We start from the raw sequence: 17,282 nt of genomic DNA on the forward strand, positions 1-17,282 counted from the left end.
ACTGCATGTTGCTTATCTCACGTTCCTGTGCATGTGAACTACTGTGCCTTCAACTTTTTTACAAAAAAATGTTTGCTCATAGATTAAATAAAAATGTTTTCAACTTATGTCTAATGTTGTATGACAACTACAAGAATAATTTTGAAATGGAAATGCTGCTGTTTAGTTTCCACAGTGCCTACACAGCCTGATAATCCATTTTCTCACCCTGACAAACTCAAAAGGATGAGCAAGTCTGTTCCAGCATTTCTCCAAGATGAGGCAAGTTTGTCTTTTGTACCTTCAGAAAAATGGAGACAATGGGTTGGAATTACTATGCCAAGGTTGGTGTGTTTGTATTCCACTGTGGCAGAGACCAAAGCGGTCGGCAGGACTGGCCCTTGCCTTTCAAGTCAATAGAGGTAGTGTTGATCCTGGAACATGGAAAGGCACTCTCATTTGACTCAAACGGTAACTCCTTTTGGTTAGTGAAGTCGAATTGCATAGATTTGGGAATGTGACTTTTGTTTTAAAGTAAATATAAAATAAGAAATCCAGGGAGGTATTTGAACTGATTATTCCTCTGTAGTTTAGAGTAATTTGTGAAAACTTAAGTAGCATGACTAGCTTGAAAGTGTTTGCTAATAAAGTAACATTGACACAGCAAGCTTTAAAGAGTATTTACTGGGTGCCAGGCACTTCACATATATTATCTCATTTAATCCTTCAACAACCATAGGAGGCAGGCACCATCATTATCCCCACACATTACAGTTGAGGAAACTGAGACTAAGGGAGGTGAAGAAACTCACTCAGCTAGAAGGGGGTTTAACCAGGACTGGAGCACAGATCCAACTTGTGTGCTGTTAATGACTATCTTGTCTCAAGAAAGCACATGACTATAATTTACTATTCATTGAGTACCTAGTATGTGTCAGGTACCTAATACTCATTCTGACATCTAACTCTTACTAACTATATGTGGCAAGGACTATTCTCTTCATTTTATAAATGAAGAAAGAACCCTAGAGAGGTTAAATAACTTTTCCCAAATCCAATAGCTACTGAGGAGTAGATCTAGGACTTTAATTCAGGTTCCATGTTCTTGCAGTCATGTAGTTAGGAGCCTAAGCTTTGGATCCAGACATCCCCAGTTCTGGTTATGATACTAATTTTCTCCTGATCTTGGATATAGTCAGAGCCTTCTCTGAGTCTGGTTTCCGTGCACCTACCACGTGAGGTTGTGGGGTATCGGTAGGGTAATACAGGGAAAACACAGAGTGCGGTGCCTGGCATATAATGAGTACCTGGTAAATGTTAGCTGTCACTGTTTGTGGTTTTGGTCTGATTTCTAACGGTGAAATAAAAGGCTTCATTATCAAGCATTCTCTTAGTAGATGGAATGTTGAGGAAAGCTCTGGGCAACACATAGATTATGTTCTGTCACTGGCCTTGGTATCCTTTTGTCCATTCTAGGACCTTCGATGAACTGTATCTGCAAATATTCAGCCCTTATATATGGTTAAGAGCACATATTACAGTTTCGTTAGGAAAGAATCACTCATTCTTTGGAACCAATTCATTAGCTAGATGTCAACAGTAGGCATGACATGCAGTTGAAACATATGAGGCCGGGCATGGTGGCTCATGCCTGTAATCCTGGCACTTTGGGAGGCTGAGGTGGACAGATCAATTGAGGTGCAGGAGTTAGAGACCAGCCTGGCTAACATAGCGAAACTCTGTCTCTACTAAAAATATAAAAAATTAGCTGGGTATGGTGGCTCATGTCTGTAATCCCAGCTACTAGAGAGGGTAGGAGAATTGCTTGAACCTGGGAGGCAGAGGTTATAGTGAGCTGAGATTGTGCCACTGAACTCCAGCTTGGGTGACAGAGTTAGACTGTCTAATTAAAAAATATATATATATGTATGTATATATTATATATATATATATATGAGGCAAATTATATAAGTTCCTAGTTTTAAATTTTTCTCCTTTCTTCAATTTTAACCTGCTATCTCATAGCTCCACACAGAAGAGAGTTCAAATCATTTGGGTTTGTGTATCAGAGATGCCAGAATTAAGATGTATCATTTTACATGGGATGTAAGATTGAACTGGATATTAAAGAAAGTGGAAATGCAATCTGGCCTTGTTCATCTGTTCCCTTTGAGACTTATCATCAGTCACATTTATTGAGCGTCAGTTATGTATAAAACACCATTCCAGATCAACAAGGCAGAGTCCTATCCTTCCAATAATTCACTAATGATCTGATATACTAGGTAGAATGTAGTATGTGCTAAAATAGAGGGAAACGACTGTCAGCATATGGGGAGAGAGTATAACAACAGAGACATTTAAAAGATATGAATTGTTTTTAATCCTGGAGAAAGGATTCTTATCCACGTAAAGCATTAATTTTGTTTTTCTTTAACTCCTTTATTAATCTGCATTTGATATGGCATCCATTATGTTGATGCATAATTGCATGGTCCTGGAATATGCTGGCATGAGCTAACTACTCCTCCATAAAGGTGTCCCTTAACCCCTGGTGCCACTCAATGTTCCATAAGCTCTCTAACCCTAAAAGGAGCTCGTTCTGAATCATAAATTTTAAAAGCTACTATTTAATACACTTTAGATTCAAATATAATAAAATTTGTTACTGTAACTTTTCTTTCTTGTCCCAGGTAAATACTTCCTCAGACATATTTAAAATAAATACCCGTATTTTACTGGTGTTTTTTTTTTAAACTGTTAAAATCTAATGTGGGTAGAATGTATAATTTAATATGCTTCCCTCTAGCAATAAAAAGATAAGCACAATAACACATAGGAATATGTAAGGGGAAGCTTAAAAATTTTTGAAGTTAAAAAATATATATGGCCTTGAGTTGAAACAGATCAGACTAGCATTTCTTTTTTTGCTAGTTTAGTAATGTCTCAAGTAAAAGATTTGATTTTTAGAGAAGTTACAGCTATGCTAATAATAGGAATTAAACATGACGTTTTGGTTTTAACAGTTGATTTTTATATTATCTGGGTAAGATTAATTTCTTATATATACCAATAGAGTTCTCCAGGAAAATAAATATATAATATTGAAAGAACGGTAAAAAGGTCACAATAGTGTTGTCTTCTGTAGCACTTTGGGAGATACCACTTTGTAGGTGAAAAACATCACTTTGTTATTTTGGTAGCTAAGCACTGCCCACCTCCTTAGATGAGGTCAAGGCAGACCACCCACTCCATCCTGAATCCCATACCCTAGCAATTAGCACTAGCATCCTTTGACCTTGCAGAAACGTCAGTGGGATACCAAAATATCATCTTTGCCTAAACAGATTCTGATCTTGACTCATTCTGAATTTAAATATTGTGAATATCATATGCTGTTTTGTAGAGTGATGACAGAGAAACAGATACAGCATCAGAAAGCAGTTACCAGCTCAGCAGACACAAGAAGAGCCCGAGCTCTTTAACCAATCTTAGCAGCTCCTCTGGCATGACGTCCTTGTCTTCTGTATGTAAACAAAGGCTCCATGTTAATATCTCTCCGCATTTCTGAACCTCACTCTGACATGCTCATGCTCATTGTGAAACAGCCTCCTGCTGTATTTCTTAGGGCACAAGCAGTTTCTCTAATCCATAATTAGCTTCTGGCTAGCTATATCTGTCTTTTTTTCTTAGACTAAAGGGGTTCATATCCATCATAAATATATGTTTGTGGGTTTTTTTGTTGTTGTTGACGTAAGTACTTCACAAATAAATTGCCAAGAAAATGAATCACTAAATTTTTCTGTACAACAAATGGGGTAACTATGATAAAATCTGCTTGCATCAGATATGCTTTTATATACTGTTTGCAGGCACAGAATTGTACCTCTCTTTTAGTAATCCTGATGAATAACTATACTGATTGACATGAAAGAATGTAAGAGGTGATTTTTTGCCTTTTAGAAGGTATCTGAACAGCGTTTTAAAAGGAAAGCTCCTTAAACTCAGATTTGGTTTAAGGGAATCTGACAATTTGACTTTACATAGAACTTGCATAAGGTGAAGTCGTATGTGCACGTAGCATGTGTGTAAAAATATATCTACATACACTTAACTGAGTATTTCTTGGATATACATACTTATACATATATTTCACCAGGTATGCTAAACAAATAATAAAGCTGTGCTTAAATTCTTGCTAGCCTTTTGTTTCTGAAACCTTTTTTTAAAACTATTTTAATTGAGTTTCTACTGACGGAAATCTAGCATCTGCCCTTGGGAAGGTTTTAAACTCTCTTCATCAATCATCCATTTTCTACCCTTCCTAACTTCTAAAAGCGCATGACTCAGTAAGCATTTTCCTAGATTCAGTGGATGGGTAACATGGTAAAATTCCTTTTTAATGCATTGGAAATTTGATACAGCAATGTGTCACTGTGATTAGAGTGTCTGGGTTTTCTCACATCTTCTTTCCTTTGGATTTTAAATATTAAGCATGCCTGAATATAGAACTTTGAATGCCATCTAGCATAAAATCACCCTGCTTTGAAATGAGCCAGCATCTAAATAACATTGCATTTCACTTTTCATCTGTCTTATAGGGAAAATTTTTTAAAAAGCATTAGCCAACTGGGTGCAGTGGCTCATGCCTGGTAATCCCAGCACTTTGGGAGGCCAAGGTCAGCAGATTACTCGAGGTCAGGAGTTTGAGACCAGCCTGGCTAACATGGTGAAAGGCTGTCTCTACTAAAAATACAAAAATTAGCTGGGCATGGTCGCATGTGCCTGTAATCCCAGTGCTTGGGAGGCTGAGTCAGGAGAATCACCTGAAGCTGGGAGGCGGAGTTTGCAATGAGCCAAGATTAAGCCACTGCACTCGAGCCTGGGCAACAGAGTTTTGTTTGTGTTTGTCTCAAAAACAAAACAAAACAAAACAAAACAAAAAGCTCTAGTCATGTATATCATGTCAGGTTGTCTTTAAAGATATGTCTTTATACTGTGTTGAGTTAACTGCTTTTATAAGTAAGCTAAATAAATAGTGCTAGCAAGGATTTTATCCATGATCCTTGTGCTTGGTTTAAGAATGAGATAGAGACAAACACTCTGTATTTCTGATGCTTTCAGGTGAGTGGCAGTGTGATGAGTGTTTACAGTGGAGACTTTGGCAATCTGGAAATTAAAGGAAATATTCAGTTTGCAATTGAATATGTGGAGTTACTGAAGGAGTTGCATGTTTTTGTGGCCCAGTGTAAAGACCTAGCAGCAGCGGATGTAAAAAAACAGCGTTCAGACCCGTAAGTACTTTTTGGAGTCACCTACCTTCCCTTAATTCTCAAACTGTCAATCTTATAGGAATTGATCTTAAAGTAATCAAAAAGGAGGGAGGGTGTGTGTATGTTAAAAAGAATGTTTGAAAAATTGAGGAGAAATGCTGTTTTGTTCTATAAATTCATATCTGAAACATTAAATTATAAAAATTACAGGGAAGAACAAAATTTTTCAACTTGGAAAGACCTTTGGGGTCATCTTGTTTAGTTCCTTCATTTTACAGATAAGAAAGCAAGGGCCATAGAAGACAAGTAACCCATATATGTTAATTCAGATAGGAGCAAAATGAGGAATGAGGACCCGAACCTGTCTCTTTCCACCACACTCTCAAACTTGTTACAAAATTAGAGACATGTGGGACACACTTCATGATGCGCAATGGTATAAAACTAGTAAAGAGTCTAGAATGAGAGAGGTTTCATATTTAAATTATAGCTTACAGAACTTTAGGGGAAATTACTAAATTTTTTTTTTGTAAATCACAGGTTTGATTGCACTTCAGTTTTTTTTGCAAATGCTGAATGGTATTCCCCACTTATCCCTATGCAGTCTTAATTATTTTGCTGAGACAAGCCTAATCCTTTTTTCTTTTACTCTTATTATAAAAACAACTGAGCTCAACATCCTTTTTTTTTTTTTTTTTAACATTGAAGGTAACTTGACTAGGTGTAAAGTAAGATTAATTCATTTCAAAAGACAGTAACAAAAACTTTAAAATACTATAAGCACCAAAGTGTTTTCTCAGTTAGAAGCAAACTAACAGGATTAAGCTCTATGTTGGAAGTGTGTTTTCTTTCTTTCTTTCTTTCTTTTTTTTTTTTTTTTTGAGATGGAGTTTTGCTCTTGTTGCCCAGGCTGGAATGCAATGTCATGATCTCGGCTTATTGCAGCCTCCACCTCCCGGGTTCAAGTGATTCTCCTGCCTCGGTCTCCCAGGTAGCTGAGATTACAGGCATGTGCCACCTGCCTGGCTAATTTTGTATTTTTGGTAGAGACAGGGTTTCTCCATGTAGGTCAGGCTGGTCTCCAACTCCCGATCTCAGGTGATCCGCCCGCCTCTGCCTCCCAAAATACTGGGATTACAGGCATGAGCCACTGTGCCCAGCCTGAAGTCTGTTTTCTGTCCCTTCCCACCCCTGTGTATTAGTTAAGGCCAAAGGAAAAAAGGAAATGTCCCTTAAAAATCTTCAAAACAATATTAAATGATCAATTCCGCTAAATCCCTTTACACATTTAAGTATAAAGATGTTGGTGGGAAAATTTGTTATTCACTGCTTTTCTCAGTGTCATGAAATAATTATTTCTGCTGTCAGCTTTCAATGTATTTTTAAAAAATAGAGGTGGAAACATCACTTTTATTTTCTTTGACTTTCTTGTCTATTCAATTCTCCTTTTTAGATATGTAAAAGCCTATTTGTTACCAGACAGAGGCAAAATGGGCAAGAAGAAAACACTCGTAGTGAAGAAAACCTTGAATCCAGTGTATAACGAAATACTGCGGGTATCTATGAACTCTCTCTATAGAAAATTCCTAAATGGTGACCTGTTTACCATGTCTTTGGGTAGTAGCACTACAGGATAAAGTCAGTCACCAAGACAGAAGGAAAGGAATACAAATGTTCTGTTTGTTTTGTTTGAGACAAAACACCATGAGTGTTGTATACATTATTTCATTCACTCCCCATACATACACTGGCAGGCTGGTGTTGGTATCTGCATCTCACAGAAGAGGCAAATGAAACCTGGATAAATGAGGTAACTTACTTAAAAACACACAGCTTGGCTAGGCACAGTGGTTCACGCCTGTAATCCTAGCAACTTTAAGAGGCTGAGGTGGGCAGATCCCTTGAGATCAGGAGTTCGAGACCAGCCTGGCCAACATGGTAAAACCCTGTCTCTACTAAAAATACAAAAATTAGCTGGGTGTGTTGGCAGGCTTCTGTAATCCCAGCTACTTGGGAGGCTGAGGCAGGAGAATGGCTTGAACCGGGGAGGCGGAGGTTGCAGTGAGCTGAGATCATGCCACTGCACTCTGGCCTGGGTGACAAGAGTGAAACTCCCTCTCAAAAAAAAAAAAAAAAAACCCCAAAAAAAACCAGTTGATAAAGTTGAGCATTGCAACCAGAGTGATCCAAAAGCACAATTCTGATTATGCGATTTTTCTGCTTTCCATAACCCTTAGGGTCAAAGTCGTCTTTCTTTTTATTTATTTATTTATTTATTTATTTTATTTTTCCATTTATTTTATTGCATTTTAGGTTTTGGGGTACATGTGAAGAACATGTAAGATTGTTGCATAGGTACACATGTGGCAGTGTGATTTCTTAACGTGCACACCAGTCCCTTCACAACCTGAACTCTAACCTCAGTTTCCCCTCTCATAGTCTTTGCTCCAGTCACCCTGTATTCTTTTCTATTATTTTTAGGAAGTACATTTTCTCACAATTCTGAAACTTTCTGTTCCTTCAGGCTGGAGTATTCTTCAGCACATTATTTTCCCAGCAACGTCCTACACTGTCTGAAATGCCTTCTCTTATGAGGGGCTATCCTTAACCCCTAAGTTCTCCTGCTGTCTGCTACCTCAATAATCTTGCTTTATAGCATGATATATTAACAGTTAGCAGTTTAACTAATGGTTTAATTGTCTTCCTTGCCACTAAATTGTAAGTTCCATGAGGGTAGCGACCAACTCAGGATCGTTTATAAACTGTGTCTCTGGGCACCTCAGATCTGCCAAGTAGGGATGATGCTAGTTTTTAGATTTGCAAAAGGAAGGTAATAATAGTACTTACCTACCTACCTTAGCAGTTGAGAACAGTAAATTAGTTAATTTGTATGAAAGATCAGCACACATTAAGCATTTAATAAGTCTTGATCCTTAATCTGGGATAGATATTCAAAAAATGTTTGATGGAAAAATAAATGGACAGATGAATAGAAAGTATCCTTGGCTTATTTTCTTTTTCTCCCCTAAAACTACATCATGCTGCCTTAGTCATGACTAACAGATCATTTAAAACTAAAAATAGGTGTTGTTCATTCCCTCTTTCTGAAAACTCTGTCCAAGCATTTGATCATCCTCTGGAAAAATAAGCAGTTAAGTCAACACTCAGTCATCCGTGGTCTGAATTAACTACCTGCAGAATTTTTGTAGCAAGTTTTTAATTACAGTTTGACTATGATATACCCTAGTACCCTAGCTATTTCTGGATCAGCTACTTCAACCCTATACTCGGGAAAAGCCAGCTAATTTAAATGTTAAGCTCAGAGAAAGGCAGACCTGCTACAACCACAATGGACATTCAAGTAGTACACCATAAAGCCAAATGGAAATTATTTTTAGATTAGAAGTACTATTGTCCTTTCCCTGATTATATATAATTAAAGATTAAACTACATTTGAGATGAGAAACTGTTAGGATGCTAGATCTTTTCTACTTGGCCATATGAAGCAGGAAAAAACAAGTTTTTTTTTTTTTGAAAAATACCTCATCTGTGTGGGATGTTGATAGGGAGGTATGTGTGTGTGTGGCAGCATACATACATGGTATATGGGAACTCTGTTCTTTCTGCTCAGTTTTGCTATAAACCAAAAACTGCTCTAAAAAGACTGTTTTAACAAATACCTTGTTCTTATGTAGGAAACATAGAATCAGGTTAAACTTGAATTGTATTTTAGACTGAATTTTGTATTATATCTAGTCTCAAAATATTCACCAAAAATGGAAAAATTGGGTTTTATTGTTAGAGAGCTATTATCAACTATGATATTTGAGCCTTGGTTTGCTTTTCCAGAGTAAGGAGGCAAATCGGCTTTTATGAAAGATGGATTTTAGCTCTTTGAAACAAGGCACTTAGAATAAGATGACTTTGCAATATTTTGGGAACTTGAAGCCTAACAGATAAGAAAATCTGGCATACACAGATGAATTTTCTCTTCATCTCTGTGTCATAACTTTGGCATCAAGTAATGTTATTCATCATTTAATTTTTTTTTTGAACTTCAGTATAAAATCGAAAAACAAATCTTAAAGACACAGAAACTGAACCTGTCTGTTTGGCATCGGGATACATTTAAGCGCAATAGTTTCCTAGGGGAGGTGGAACTTGATTTGGAAACATGGGACTGGGACAACAAACAGAATAAACAATTGAGATGGTACCCTCTGAAGCGGAAGGTAAGTCTGGAGTTTTTTGTTTGTTTATTTGGTTGGTTGATGTGGGGCCTGGTGTATGGGTAAAAGCGTAATTGCATTTAATTCAGAGAACTGATCTGTAGTTTGGGATAATTTTAAACTAGAGAAAAAAAAAGAAAACGTAAAAAAGATTATTGGGAGAATGTTTAAATCATTTAACACAAATGTTTCAGAGACATCAGGAAGGTCATTTAAATAATTCAAGTCTTTGAAATTTGATACCTACTTTTAGCCTAATAAGTGGCTGAATTTTGATAAATGTTCCATGTGTCACTTGAAAGCAAAGTGTATTCGATGGTTAAAGGATGTAATGTTCTGTATTTGCCAATTAAATTAAAACTGGTTGCTCAAATCTTTTATATCCTCATGGACTTTATGTCTTTGTGTACTATGAGAGTTACAATTGTTGATTTGTCTTTTTCTCCTTTTAGTTTGATTGTTTTTGATTCACTGTATTTCTTTTGAGACTGTCTTATTTTCACTGTATTTATTTTGTGATTGTCTTATTACATATACATATAACTAGAATTGTTCTTGATGAATTAATCATATTATCATTTTGAAATTCCCTTTTATCTCTAGTATTGCTTCTTGCCTTAAAATCTACTTTGCCTGTATTAGCATAGCTCTATTAGCTTCCTTTTGATTAGAAGTTTGTTTCTATCTTACGATTTTCAGCCTTTTAAAATTCTTGTAGGTCAGACATGTTTTTATAAGCAGTAGTTTTGATGTTTTTCCAGTCTTAAAATATTTGTCTCTTAATTGGATTATCTAGTCCATCTGCACTTAATGTAATTAGTGACATGTTTGGGTCCAAATCTAGTATCTTACCATTTGTCCTATATTCCTGTTTTCATAATTGTCTCCTTTGGGATGATTATTCCATTTTTTCCCCTCTCTTAATATGTCAGTTGTAGTTTATTTTCATTTTTTTATTGGTTCCTATAGAGATTAAAATATGCATCCTTGAGTTAAAACTGTAATATAAATGAGAACTTTTGCCACCTCCAGAGCAATGAAAGGAACCAAGCATTTTAACTCCATTTACCCATTCTCCCATCCTTTGTGCAATTTTTATTCATGTTTTAATTGTATATATTTTAAGTCCCATAAGACATTACTATTATTGTTTTATACAGTCTATTGATTTAGATTTAACCACATATTTGCCTTTCCATTGCTCTTTATCCTTCCCTAGATTTCTCTGTGGAGTTGTTTCTTCTGCTGGAGACTCTCCTTTAGTTTTACTCTTAGTGAATATCTCCTAGCAACAGATTCAGATTTTCTTTTTATCATGACATCTTTTTCACCTTAATCTTTGAGGGATATTTTTGCTCTATTGCTAGGCTGACAGTTATTTCTTTCAGTGCTTTGAAGATGTCATTTCATAGTATTTGGTCATTTCTGTTGTGAAGTCAGCTATTAATCTTATTTTTGCTCCTTTGAAGGTTATGTGTTCTTTCTGCTTCCAGATTTTAGGATACTTTTCTTTGTCTTTGATTTTTAGCAGTTGTAGTATAATGACCGTAGGTGTAATTTTGAAAATTTATCCTGAGGTTTGGAATTCACCGAGCTACTTGAATCTATCTGTGTTTTGGTATCTTTTATCACCTTGAAAATTTCTCAGCAATTGTTTCTTCAAATATTGCTTTTGTCCCACTATTTTCTCCTCTCTTTCTGAAAACTCCAATTACATGTATGTTACACCTTTTTATTCTGTCCATTATGTCTATTATGCTCTTTTCTGTATATTCTTTTTTCTTATATTTCAGTCTGTTTTTTCTAACCTCTTACAGTTCAATAATTTTATCTGCTGTGTCTATTCTATTTTAAATTGTAAAACCATCTACAATTTAAGGGAATTTGTAATATAAAACTTATATTTTCAAAATTATATTTTCTTTTGACTCTGTTTTGATTCTGTTTCTGTCTTAAAATTCTCTGTCTTACATTGTCTTTATAAATATTGCATGCACAGTTACTTAACATATGTATTTGGTAATTCCAATATCTTAAACATTTGTGAGTCCTGCTTATCTATTTTTTAAAATCTTAGTTTGGACACTTAGTTCTTTGTCTTGTTTGCCTGTTCATTTTTTAATCATGTGGGGTATTGCATATGAGAATGTTCTAGGGATAATTTGGGAGGATTTACTTCGGTTTCGGAGAAAGCAGGGATAGACCACCTTCATTTAATCTGGGAATGAACTGACTCTGAAGCACCAGCCGAGTTTTCACGTGATCTGGTCTGGTTTTTATTTGCCCATTTTCGTACGCTAAGGCCCTTAAGAGGTTCCAACTGAAAGCCATGGGGAGTAGTTCTCAAAATCAGCATGCATCTGATTTACCTAAAGGACTTATTAAATCACAGATTCTGGGGCTGGGTGTGGTGGCTCACATTTGTAATCCCAGCGCTTTGGGAGGTTAAGGCGTGGATTGTTTGAGTCCAGTAGTCGGATGGAAACCAGCCTAGGCAATGTGGGAAAACCCTGCCTTTGCAAAAAATACAGAAAAATTAGCCAGGCTTGGTGGCATGCACCTGTAGTCCCAGCTACTCAAGAGGCTGAAATGGGAGGATCACTGGAACCTGGGTGGTGGTGGTTGCAGTGAACTGAGATCACGCCATAGCACTCCAGCCTGGGCAACAGAGCGTGAGCCTATCTTAATAACAACAAAAACAAAAAAGACCCATCAGATTCGGAGCCCTATTCCCAAGGTTTAAGGGCCCAAGAATGTGCATTTTTAACAGATTCCCAGTCAATGCGCTGGCCTAGAAAGCATACTTTGAGAACCACTGGTCTAGAGTGTTTTTCCTGTGCCATTCCTTCTTGGCAGGCTGTGGACTCCAAGTTTTGTCTCCCTAGCCTCATGAAACTGCTAAAAGCCCTGCTCAGCTTTTCAGTCTCTTTCTGTTAGGCTTTTTATATGCTCAGTTTGGCACTACTTAAATGCCTCAAAGTGAAAAGCAGAGAAGAATGTCAGACTCTAAGATCTTGTTCATTTGGGTCCTCTCTGTGTTAATAGTTCTTTAGCACTTTCAAATTGATATTTAAAATCTTGCCTTTTAAATTGTTCTTAGTTTAGGGGTTGACCTGATCCAAGCTAGTCCATCATAGTAGGAAGTGATAAATATAAATAACTGTTACAAACCATAACTTAGTATCTATACAATAAAACAGTTCCACTAAAGAAATCGTGCTCAAATGTTATTTCAAAGGATATGAACAGACACTTTACAAAAGAAGACATTTATGCAGCCAACAAACATATTTTAAAAAGCTCATTATCACTGGTCATTAGAGAAATGCAAATCAAAACTGCATTGAGATACTACCTCACGCTAGTTAGAATGGCGATCATTAAAAAATCAGGAGACAACAGATGCTGGAGAGTATATGGAGAAATAGGAATGCTTTTACACTGTTAGTGGGAGTGTAAACTAGTTCAAATTGTGGTAGACAGTATGGCGATTCCTAAAGGATCTAGGAATAGAAATACCATTTGGCCCAGCAATCCCATTATTGGATATATCCCCAAAGGATTATAAATCATTCTGTTATAAAGACGCATGCATACACATGTTTACTGTGGCACTGTTCGCAATAGCAAAGACTTGGAACCAACCCAAATGCCCATCAATGTTAGACTGCATTAAATTATTAAAAATATGATATTAAATTATATTCAGGCTATGTGTAGAAGATGTATATAAAACATAAACGAATTTTGTGTTTAGACTTGGGTCCCATCCCTAAGATATCTCATTATGTATATGCAAATATTACAAAATTCAAAAAATCCGAAATCTGAAACATTTCTGGACCCAAGCCTTTCATATAAGGAATGCTCAACCTGTACTTGAAAATAACAGATAGAAATTTAGAAAATTATTGTTCAGTCTTTGTTACACTTACAGACTTCTATGCATTTGGCCTAAAATAATCAGATTAGTGCAGCTTTGAAAAGGTAAGATAATAGCTTTTTCCCCCTTACTTTCACACACTATCTCATACTCCTTCAAATAAAGGTAATACAAATAAATTTTTTATGTGCTGAATGAATATCTAACAAAATAGTTGTGTTTTGATCAAAATTAAAGCATTCTAAGGAACCTCTCCCATCTTCAAGAAAGCCATTCTGGTTTCTTCACCATCTTTGAGACTAAAGGCTTTGAAATATTTTCTGGGTATCCTACAAGATTTTTCAAGATATACAGCCTAGCTTGCTCAGGTATAAAGGCAACAGTCCAGTTCTGATGCAGAGAGAAATTTTAATCCAGAGCACTCACGAGTGATACATAGTCCCAGAAATGGGACAGATATGGTTCTGTAACAGGACTTGTACCAACAAATAGGATGAAAAGTCTGTCTCACACCTGCTGACATTTCTTCACTTTTCAGACAGCACCAGTTGCCCTTGAAGCAGAAAACAGAGGGGAAATGAAACTAGCTCTCCAGTATGTCCCAGAGCCAGTTCCTGGTATGTAATGATTTTCTATTCAGATTTACGTCTTTTCCTTATCCCTTCCTTCTCCCAGTATTTATTATGTGTTTTCAAAGGTAAGGCCTTAAACAAACTTATCAAGTTAGTAATGTATAGACCAAATGAGTGTATTCACAGTTGTAAATAAGAAAAATTCTTTTTGTGTTATTATGGCAAAAACCATAAAATCTACCATCTTCACCATTTTTTAAGTGTACAGCTGAATAGTGCTAAGTATTTTCACATTTTTGGGAAACAGATCTCCAGAACTTTCATCTTGCAAATCTGAAACTCTCTGTTAACCAGCAATTTCCCTTGCCGCCAGCTTATGGTAATCATCATTCTACTTTCTGTTTCTATGAGAAAATTCTCATTTTTTTTTTTAGTTTATGGTCCTTATGTTTTACCTCACTCTCCAAAAAGTTTGTGTCTTCACAGTGTGAATGGCCTGTATTCAGAATTTGTGTATTCCTGTGCTCATAATTTGGACCTATTGATCGTGCTGTAAGAATAGAATTTGAGTATTCTTTTTCACAGGAGGGAACTAAGAGGATGCATGTGAAATCCCAGAGAACTTAAAGCTCATTGGTCCTCCACTCTCAGGGTCTCATTAAGAGATAAAGCTTTTCCCTCAAGATTATCAGTTGCCTCCTTGTCAGGTCTTCAGCCCAGTTAAGGAGCAAGAGACTGGCAGGAAATGAATGCCATCCAGCTCCTTGCTCCATTTCCCAAGCAAGTTCCCCACCTTAGTTTCTTTAAGAATCTATATGAATGTTATGGCTGAAATCAGGGGTTGTAAACTCAAATGCTTTCAGTAACCAGGCAGTGAAGCTAGTGAAAGGAAGAAATAATGGATGGTGAGGACAGTGACTAAAGCATTCTAAGTTTATACCTGCACCCCCCAAAAAAGAATTAGAGGGCAAACAAAGCATATTTTCAGGCCAAATTGCTGCCAGACTACCACCTTGTAACTTCTGGATTTTCCAAAAAGGTAGATTCTTTTGCATATAATTTGTATCCTATCATTTATAGCCAACACTCAAAGAAACTCCATTTCCCTTTTTCCTTCTATCACTTGGTAGTAGAGGGCAGGGGTTTTGTGTGTTGTGATGGACGCCACCATGTCTGAGTTTTTGCCCATGTAGTTCTTCTTCCCTGAAATGGCTTCCTCTTCTCCTCAACTTACTAAAGTCTTAGATGAAGCCCCATTTCCTCCACAAAGCTTTTTCTGACTATATTAGCTCTCACTGATCATATCGTCTTCTAGAACATTGTAGTAATAACTTGATATTTCACTGTATATTACATTTTTATCATTTTATTTGAATTATTCTCTCCAGTGTAACTATAAACATTTCCCAAGGGCATAGATTATTTCATATATTCTCTGTATATCTAATGATGTTCCTAGCATAGAGATGAGCACATAATAGATGCTCACTAAATACTGTTTGGTTGACTAATTTAGCTAACTCATCCAGAAAAATCTGATAGTATTCCTTTGTTCATGTGAATTCAGCCTAGACAACAATTTCAGACTAAGCCAACTTCTTAGTAACTATCTGCCCATAATGTTAACTATTATGTATGTACATACAATATCCCCATAAAATGTGTAACCACACTCTTGACTGGGTGTGGTGACACATACCTAATCCCAACACGTTAGGAGGCCGAGGCAGGTGGATCCCTTGAGCTTAGAAGTTCAAGACAAGCCTGGGAAACATGACAAAATTCTGTCTCTGCAAAAATTAAAAAATTAGTCAAGTGTGGTGGCACATGTCTGTAGTCAGTTACTCCAGGAGGGCTGAGGTGGGAGGATCACTTGAGCCCAGAGATTGAGGCTGCAGTGAGCTATGATTGCACCCCTGAACTCCAACCTGGGTGACAGAGTGAGACCTTGTCTCAAAAAAAAAAAAATTATAGACACACACACACACACACGCGTGCACGCGTGCACACACACACACACACATAAAACCACTCTTAAAAATGACTATGCCTTAGCCAATACCTGTTTTGGTTACTTTATACTCAAATATGTTTTAAATGTCTTCCACCAGCACCAATTGATATTGGTATTAATGTTTGAAAGGTGTATGCATTTTATTGAGATGTTTTGAATATCACTTTAAATGGGTGATTCACATTCTTGATGTCTGATTTTGTTGAAGCAGGCAAAACCTCAAACGAATGATATAATAGTACTTAAAATAATATGAATTATTTTTATAGAGCTATCTGAGTTCAGTAAAATCAGATTATGGAAGACTTAGTTAAGATTGTATAGATTTAATCAGTTCAGATGATATCATCAAGTACTAGCTAGTATCTCTGTGCCAGAACATTTTTAGGCTGACATCTTTGGATGCAGTATTGCCAAGAGAGAACTGGCAGTGAAAATTTTCTCTCCTTTTTCTATTACAGGTAAAAAGCTTCCTACAACTGGAGAAGTGCACATCTGGGTGAAGGAATGCCTTGATCTACCACTGCTAAGGGGAAGCCATCTAAATTCTTTCGTTAAATGGTAATAGTATTAATGACTCTTGTCTGCATCAGTTCTATAGCCTGGCCTTTGCGGTTAGTTTCATTTCTCTATATCTGAAATGCTGACTCATCATTCATAATTTAAATGAATTTACCTGGGATAATGGAGACATGAACTAGAGGAATCTACATCATGAACTCTCAAGGATTCATTTAGCTTTAAAATCATAAAGTAAGAGGTCAAATTTAACTAGTGATCTTATACTCAGTATGTAATATCTTCTAGGGAAAACATCTGTTGGTGAGGGCAATAATCAGTTCAAAAGAATTTATTAAATTTCTAATAGTAAGACGTCACACCCCGTGGCTCCTTTATGGAGCAGGGAGAATTTCTTCTCTCCTTTATCCCACCTGTTTTGTGGCCCATTTGCAAAGGGTCATTGTATGGGACCGCAGATATTTGAAAAGTGATTTGCTAATCAGCCGCTACTGAGAGTCAGCTCACAAGAGCTTGAGATAGTTTGGGTTATTAAATGGCAAACCCTTCTCTCTGTTATACATATAAAGTGACTGGCATCTAGTAAATAATAACTAAACAGATATTAGTATGCCCTCCTAGCTTCTTGAGTAATTTTATATATATATATATAAAATCCTTTGGGTATATATCCAGTAATGGGATATATATATATATCGTGTACCAGAAGACCAGTGGTAGCTTTTTAATATATGTTACATATATCTGGTGGGGCAAGGTGTCTCACACCTGTAATTCCAGCACTTTGGGAGGCCAAGGCAGACAGATCACTT

At 36.5% G+C, this 17,282-nt stretch overlaps 1 protein-coding gene across 22 annotated transcripts in view; it reads left to right on the plus strand.

Moving 5' to 3' along the window:
• The window catches only part of SYTL2 (synaptotagmin like 2), a 115,420-nt gene that overhangs the window by 94,078 nt on the left and 4,060 nt on the right, over positions 1-17,282 (plus strand). For 16 of the 22 annotated variants that reach the window (XM_032295933.1, XM_032295935.1, XM_032295939.1 and 13 more), the window contains 7 exons: positions 167-261; positions 3,386-3,505; positions 5,104-5,273; positions 6,706-6,808; positions 9,315-9,485; positions 13,904-13,982; positions 16,413-16,512. In XM_032295933.1, coding sequence (XP_032151824.1) covers positions 167-261; positions 3,386-3,505; positions 5,104-5,273; positions 6,706-6,808; positions 9,315-9,485; positions 13,904-13,982; positions 16,413-16,512 — 838 coding nt within the window. The remainder of the gene's footprint in view (positions 1-166; positions 262-3,385; positions 3,506-5,103; positions 5,274-6,705; positions 6,809-9,314; positions 9,486-13,903; positions 13,983-16,412; positions 16,513-17,282) is intronic. The other 6 variants (XM_032295941.1, XM_032295942.1, XM_032295950.1 and 3 more) reach the window with 2 other exon arrangements.

Source organism: Sapajus apella, unplaced genomic scaffold, assembly GCF_009761245.1.
Source record: "Sapajus apella isolate SASKATOON/1434 unplaced genomic scaffold, GSC_monkey_1.0 scaffold34, whole genome shotgun sequence".
Taxonomy (NCBI): Eukaryota; Metazoa; Chordata; class Mammalia; order Primates; family Cebidae; genus Sapajus; species Sapajus apella.